General features: G+C 41.5%; 1 protein-coding gene across 1 annotated transcript in view; it reads right to left on the bottom strand.

Moving 5' to 3' along the window:
• The window catches only part of drosha (drosha ribonuclease III), a 182,247-nt gene that overhangs the window by 150,123 nt on the left and 23,853 nt on the right, over positions 1-8,271 (bottom strand). Inside the window, exons 10-12 of the mRNA XM_043719624.1 lie at positions 5,145-5,216; positions 2,724-2,805; positions 731-805 (exon numbers count right to left, since the gene is read on the bottom strand). Of these exons, the coding sequence (XP_043575559.1) occupies positions 731-805; positions 2,724-2,805; positions 5,145-5,216 (229 nt within the window). The remainder of the gene's footprint in view (positions 1-730; positions 806-2,723; positions 2,806-5,144; positions 5,217-8,271) is intronic.

Below are 8,271 nucleotides of genomic sequence, written 5' to 3'. Positions count from 1 at the left end.
TGTGAAACTTGAAAGGGTTCAGAAAAGATTTACAAGGATGTTGCCAGGGTTGGAGGATCTGAGCTACAGGGAGAGGCTGAACAGGCTGGGGCTGTTTTCCCTGGAGCATTGGAGACTGAGGGGTGACTTTATAGAGGTTTACAAAATTATGAGGGGCATGGATAGGATAAATAGGCAAAGTCTTTTCCCTGGGGTCGGGGAGTCCAGAACTAGAGGGCATAGGTTTAGGGTGAGAGGGGAAAGATATAAAAGAGACCTAAGGGGCAACTTTTTCACGCAGAGGGTGGTACGTGTATGGAATGAGCTGCCACAGGATGTGGTGGTGGCTAGTACAATTGCAACATTTAAGAGGCATTTGGAAGGGTATATGAATAGGAAGGGTTTGTAGGGATATGGGCCGGGTGCTGGCAGGTGGGACTAGATTTGGTTGTGATATCTGGTCGGCATGGACAGATTGGACCGAAGAGTCTGTTTCCGTGCTCTATGACTCTATATATCCCCCAAATTAGCCCCGTGATCATGCTCAGATGGCCTGTCCCTTCTTAACATTTCAGAAATCAACCATGAGACCAACTTGACAGATGACACTCTGTCCTGTACTGGCCGTCCAGTTGCACATACAAGAGAGCTACAAGCTTCTCTGAATCTTTTTGTCATCACTCACTTGGTCACTCTTCAAAACCAGACCCAACAGACTCACTGACGTATTATTCAATCACTCTTTACTCACCAGGTATTGATCTAACAAAGCGGGGCAGGAAATGAAACCTTGGACAAGATGGAACACCATTTTCAAATACAGGACCTAGGACACAGCAAAATATATTTTACAGAATCATAAGTGAACGAGACACCAATTTCCTGTCAGACTATGCTCAGGAAAAATATAGGGCTAGGAACAATAACAAACAATTCAGACATCTTTTTATAGCTTTACACTCCATTTTTACATTTTAATGTTCATTTTAAATTCTGAAGACTGCATTTAGAATGGACATGTTCTCATATAAACATCTTCCCACTCCTGTATCATCAAACCATAAAGGTTATAATCACGATAGAGAAAACATTAAATTCCACAGCTCGTTCAATTTCAGCACTTCACAAACCACCCAGAAAACGAATTTGATAAGAGAACCCCGCCCCCCCAACTAAAATCAAGTAATACTATTTCAAGAGAAACAAATCGGCTTCATGTTGTAATGCATAATTATTCCTCACCATTCTGTCATCGTATTTATTGATCTGATATCAATAAAAAGGTTTGGCAACAGCTTCATTAACCATAATGTCAATGGTTTATCTTCCTTGTAAAACAAAATCAACCTAGTTTTTAATCATAATCTCAGAGAAACTCAACAGGTCTGGCATCTCCTTTGGAGAATCACGGTTAACGTTTCAAGTTCGGTGCGATTCTTCTTCGGAACTGGGCTCAAAATTATAATATAAAACAAAGAATTGCGGCTTCTGAAACAACATCAGAAATTTCAGGAACTCCACAGGTCTGGCAACATCCGTGGAGAGAAAGTTAACATTTGAAGTCCAGTGACTTTTCAATTTACTGCTCAGGACTCGACTCGAAGGGTCAGACCTACTATGTTTCTCCAGCATTCTCTGGAAAACAATGTCTCACAGCACAGAACCTCAGTGAAGCTGAAGATGTAACAGGGAGACAGACCCACAATCTAACAGATCTCGACCAACCATTTTACCAAGGCAACAGGAACAGTCTACTTGTAAATCAGGCAAAGCATCTTCCTTTACATTTTCTATTCATTCAGTTACCTGACCATAAGAAATAGGGACGGGGTAGGTAGTTCAGCCCCTTTAGCCTGCTCCACCATTCAATAGGATTATGGCTGATCCAACATTCCTTACATCCACTTTCCTGCATTTTATCCATAACCCTCATTTCTCTTACTAATCAAGAATTCATCTCAGTCCTAAATATACACGAGGACTCTGCCCCCACAGCTCTCTGTGGCAAAGAATTCCAAAGACTCAACCATCTACAAGAAAAATTCCACCCCAGCCCAGTCAGAATTATGAGTCCTGTGTCTGCGTGGGTTTCCTCCGGGTGCTCTGGTTTCCTCTCACAGTCCAAAGATGTGCAGGTTAGGTGAATTGACCATGATAAATTGCCCGTAGTACTAGGTGCATTAGTTAGGGGCAAAATGTAGGGGAATGGGACTGAGTGGGTTGCTCTTTGTGGGCGGCACGGTGGCACAGTGGTTAGCACTGCTGCCTCACAGCATCAGAGACCCGGGTTCAATTCCCGCCCCAGGGGGGCTAACTGTCTGGAGTTTGCACATTCTCCCCGTGTCTGCGTGGGTTTCCTCCGGTTGCTCCGGTTTCCCCCCCACAGTCCAAAAATGTGCAGGTCAGGTGAATTGGCCATGCTAAATTGCCCGTAGTGTTAGGTGCAGGGGTAAATGTAGGGGAATGGGTCTGGGTGGGTTGCGTTTCGGCAGGTCGGTATGGACGTGTTGGGCCAAAGGGCCTGTTTCCACACTGTAAAGTAATCTAATCTAATCCTTTAAATCCTTAAAGCCTATGCCCGCTGGTCCTAGATTGAATGAAAAGGAATTGTAACACACACTAACACTTAAACTCTGCTAAACAATTCTTACACAGCATAAAGATTTCTCACAAATGTATATAAATAGACTCAAAAGTTAGTGCCCCATCAATTTTACTTTAAAATTTACACAGTTATACATTACCATGAATATTCCAGTCGTAAAGCTCTAAAATATCCTTAAATAAGAATGAGGCAAACATTTCCAATCCTTTCACACAGAAGTTCTGAAACCAAAACAAAGGGGCAGGGCTGTGAGAGGCTGACAATAAACAGAAGCTTTCCAAAGTCAGTGGCCAGTGTTCTCTGTTTTGCTTTTTCCTGATCCCTCATCAATTCTTCAGTATAGGGGCTCTTGTGATGCCCTAACCAGAATGCCTGGGTACAAATCCCATCTGTTTCTGAGGGTACGCCATTACATCTCTGAATAGGATGATTTGAACACATCTGCAGTGGGTAGTGTCCCTTCCTCAGTGTCTGGAGAGGCAGGCTCAAGCCACACTCTGGGAGGTGTCAGCTACAAAAGGAGCTTTCATGTCGCAGTTTAACCAGCAGATAATCATCCTTCCACCACCTCCTCCCTCACTATTTCCAAAAGGGATACAAAGAAATTGTGCAAGAAGATAGGCTTAAAAAATTCTTTAATTGCGTTCGTGTAAAATCTTAAGTACTAAAAATCTTTGCTTCTGTAAAATGCATAAGCATGTTTGTTTCCTCAATATTCTTGAGCTAACATCAACATAGTCAGTCTCTTTTTTCAGGGCATACACACCTCACTACAACCACTGTGGAAAGAGAAACAGGGAGGAAATCAGGCCCCATGTTTGGTTTCATTTATCAAAAATGAATGAGGCCAGGACAACTGACCAGACCATCATTTCTGATAGATTCAGACAATAAGATGTAGGAGAAATAGGCTATTCAGCACATCCAGTCTGCTCTGCTTCTCAAAGAGATCATGGCTGATCTGATAAACTTCAACTCCACTTTCTTACCTTTTCCTTATAACCCTTGATTTCCTTACTGATTACAAACCTGTCTCATCATTAAATATACTTAACATTCCAGCCTCAACAACCCTTTGGAGGTAAATAATTCCAGAGATTCACCATCTCAAAAGAAATTGCTCCTCATCCCTGTCCTAAATGTGTGACCCCTTACGTTGAAATAATGCTGCATGGTTCTAGACACTCCCACAAGGTGAAACAATCTCCCCAAATTGACCCTGTCAATTTTAAGTGTTCTGGATGTAAGTTTGCTCACTGAGCTGGAAGGTTCGTTTCCAGACGTTTCGTCACCCTACCTGATAACATCTTCAGTGGGCCTCTGGACGAAGCACTGCTGATGATTCCTGCTTTCTATTTATGTGTTTGGGTTTCTTTGGGTTGGTGATGTTGCCACAGTAAATTACATCACCAACCCAAACATATAAATAGAAAGCAGGAATCATGTACACTGCTTCACCCAGAGGCCCACTGAAGATATTACTTGGTATGGTGACAAAACGTCTGAAAATGAACCTTCCAGCACAGCGAGCAAACCTACATCCAGAACCTCAACCTGAGTTACAAATCTTCTCAAAACTCGCTAAAATCCTAAACGTTTCAAAAAGGTCCCTCTCCCCTTCAAAACTCCAGCGAGTACATGCCCAACCTACATAACTTTCTCTCATAAAACAGTCCCCCCATATCCAGGAGCAGCCTAGCAAATCTTCTTTGGACTGTCTCCAAAGCTAATACATCATTCCTTAGATAAATGGACCAAAACTGTCCACAGTACTCTAGCTGTTATCTTGCTAAAACTATTCAGGGCATTAGTCAAACTTCCCTACTTTTGTTCTTCCTTCCTTTTGAAAGGAAGGTCAACATTTCATTTGCTTTCTCTATTAACTGAACTTGGATGTTAGCTCTTTGTCATTCAGGGATGAGGACTCCCAAAACCCTCTGTGCTGTGGCTTTCTGCAGTCTTTCTGCTTTTAATTAATATTCTTGCCAAAGTGCATAAACTCACATTTCCCACATTATACTCCATCTGCCAAGTTTTTATCCACTCTCTTAATCTGTCTGTATCCCACTGTAGACTCATCCTAACCACTTACAGTGTAACAGAAAATTACTGATAGGACAAGGCTAGTTAGCCTACTGTGAGACTGAGATACCTAAACAAATCCCATTTTCCATACCTTAATCCGTGACCTGATTACTCGAAGCACTACAAATGCATTTTCAAGTGATTTTTTAAAATGTGATGAGAGCTTCTGCTACTGCCCTTTTCAGGCAGCAAGTTCTATCCTCTGGGTGAAAAAGGAAACCTCAACTCTTCTACTTCTCAGTCTGCGCTCCCTGGTTTTTGACTTCTCTGCTAAGGGAGGTACGTTGTTCCTAGCTTCATTAATTTTAACAATTAATAATCATATACATCACACTTCAACTTCCCCTCAGCATCCCCTGTTCCATTATTTAAAAATATAGAACCATAGTTATTCAATTAGCAGAAACTTTTGACATTTATCATCTGATGATCACTCCTCACTTAAGTTTTTGGTCGGAGGAGACTCCATACTTGCCTCTGGCATCATTTCTTCAATGAAGTGGATGGTATAGTCGATATTGAAACGAATGACCCTGCACAATGGAATCTGGAAAAGTAAAGGCATTTGCTTTTTAAGTGAAACATCTTGGAATTAATACATGAAAATTTAGACATTTATGATAAAGGAAGTTTAAGAACTAGGAAGTTATTCTGCTTGTGAGGCTGCACTGGTTAATTAAAAAGCAAACCATTTGAATGCATCAATGCAAAATGGCAAGCAAGCATGGTGTACAATGATGAGTATATACTGCAACACAATGCAAGCAGACATTGAAGGTGCCATCAGGATAAATAGAAAAAAAATATGCATTAGTATAGCATCTTTCACAATCCCAAAGCACATCACAGTTCTTCTGAAGCAGTGTCATAATTGTAATGTAGAAAACACAACAATAAAATTGAGCACAGGAAGCTGATACAAACAGCATTGTGATAGTGACCAAACAAGCTGTTTTTGTGACTGGCAGAGGCGCAGTTAAACATCTCAATCAATGGATAGCAGCTGATAGCACTCCATCAACCAGAGTGTCAGCACTGACTTTTAGGCTAAATTCATCATGTGTGACTTGAACCCACAAACGTCTAACTCCAAGCTGAGCATGTTACCCAATGAGCCACACAGGATGACACTAAGTTCTCTCATGTTTTATATCAGCAACAGCTCAAGCCCCTTTCGGATGCTTCACTTTGCTCCAACTTTACAAACACTCAACCCATCTACATTAGACTCATGAGTCAAAGCAATGATTTCTGTACTTCTGTACGCAATCAGGTCCCAGACCTGCCCGTGGCTTGCCACTTCAGCACACAATCCTGCTCCCATGCCCACATGTCTGTCCTTGGCCTGCTGTAATGTTCCAGTGAAGCTCAACGCAAACTGGAGGGACAGTATCTCATCATGGCTGAGGATGATCAGCCATGATCATAATGAACAGTGGTGCTGGCTCGAAGGGCAGAATGGCCTACTCCTGCACCTATTGTCTATTATCTTCCGACTAGGCACGTTACAGCCTACCGGTCTCAACACTGAATTCAACAACTTCAGATGATCATCCCATCTTGACCCCTGTTTTCATTCTGCTCCATAATTTTATTTATTTTTAATATATATTTTATTCACAGTTCTGTACCTCTTCTTATTTCTTGATTATCTCTCTTTGTCTCACTCCCCACTTTCTCATCACCTTTTTCCTCTCCTCTTCCCCCTTTGCTAACCTTCTCCCATTTTCCATTTTGCCCCTGCTTCACCCATCCCCCACATATTTTGTCACATAGCACCGGCTTCAGCCTTGGTCATTCCCAGCTCCTAATCTCCCTATAATCGCCAGACCTGCTGGGATTTTCCAGCATTTTCTCTTTTGGTCAATGACTTCATTCTCCAGAATTGGGATTCCAAAGCTGTTTGCTGTTCTGCGGATGGAGTGAGATACTTCTCGGATTTAACATCATTAACTTTTACGCTCGAAAATTTGCAGCGGGTAAGAAAAAATGTACCCATCGTAGTTCACCCTGCCACAATATGATAATCTTTCCCAGCTGAAAGGGGATGCCTTCTGCTCAGAACACAGCATGAGTATGAGAATACAAACTGAACACAACTAAGTTATGAACAGAAAAATTAACACAAACAATAACTCCCATAAGTTTTAGTTAAAATGGGGAGGGGACTAGGGTCAATAATAGCTGGTGATATCATTTGAGCTGGTGACAGGCAACAAGGTGAATGGCCGCTCAGGCTAGATTCTACACTGAGTTGGTGGTGAGCTCAAATCCCGACATGTTAGCTGATGGATTTTAAACTCTATTAATAAATCTGAAATTGAAATCTAGTCCCAGTAACAATGCCTAGAAAAATGTCAGCAATCGTTACAAAATCCCATGTGGTTCATTAATGCCCTATAGGGAAAGAAATCCGATGTCCTTATCTGGTCTGACCTACATATGACTCCAGACCCACACAATGCAGGTGACTCTTAATTTCCCTCTGAATAGCTCAGCAAATCTTTTGGTTCAAGTGCAATTTGGAATAGCCTTGAGAGCAACACTGCAGCCCATGAATGAATTTCTTTTTTAATTACTTTAATTGAATATAAACAAGTCAGGATCTTATACATGATTATTAAAATTAAAATACATAAACAATTTGGAAAGGTGAAGCTTAACTGAGGCTAAAATATAACTCTTATATGAAAGAGATTCATACCAGACACAAAACATGCACTGTTTCTCTCTCCACAGATGCTGCCAGACTTGCTGAGTTCCTACAGCGTTTTCTATATTTATTTCAGATTTTCAGTATCCACAGTATTTTACTTTCATTCCCTTGGAGTGTATCATGTTCAAAAAGAAGTCAAAAGGAAAAAAAATAACAACATGGGCAAGGTGGGGGATTGCTACACAGTTCACATTGACCACGAGAATAAAATCAGATTGTACAAATAGATCCTACATGATGGACGATGACTTTGTAGTGTCAGAGAATACAGGGCACGATGAGGCCAATCAGCCCATCTGGTCTACAATAACTCATTGCTTGAGTTATCCAATTAATCACACATTTCTGTTCCTATTCCCATAATCCTGTGGCCTACTTTTCCCAATTAAGTATTTTTTTTTGACAGTTACTACTGAATCTGCTTCCATTGTCAGTGTATTCCGATTCACATGAGAAACATGAGAATAACGAGAACGAGGGTAGGTCCGATCAAGGACAGTAGTGGGAGACTGTGTATTGAGTCGGAAGAGATAGGAGAGGTCTTGAATGAGTACTTTTCTTCAGTATTTACAAATAGTCTTACTTCTGTGGTAGGCAAAGTAATGGAAAGGGTACTGAGGGATAGGATTTATGAGTATCTGGAAAGATACTGCTTGATTAGGGACAGCCAGCACGGATTTGTGAAGGGTAGGTCTTGCCTTACAAGTCTTATTGAATTCTTCGAGGAGGTGACCAAGCATGTGGATGAGGGAAGAGCAGTGGATGTAGTGTACATGGATTTTAGTAAGGCATTTGATAAGGTTCCCCATGGTAGGCTTATGCGGAAAGTCAGGCGGCATGGGATAGAGGGAAATTTGGCCAATTGGATAGAAAACTGGCTAACCGG

The sequence above is a fragment of the Chiloscyllium plagiosum genome, chromosome 29 (assembly GCF_004010195.1).
Source record: "Chiloscyllium plagiosum isolate BGI_BamShark_2017 chromosome 29, ASM401019v2, whole genome shotgun sequence".
NCBI lineage: Eukaryota > Metazoa > Chordata > Chondrichthyes > Orectolobiformes > Hemiscylliidae > Chiloscyllium > Chiloscyllium plagiosum.
Note: the sequence above shows the minus strand (reverse complement) of the source record. Positions and strands in the feature narration are given on the sequence as shown.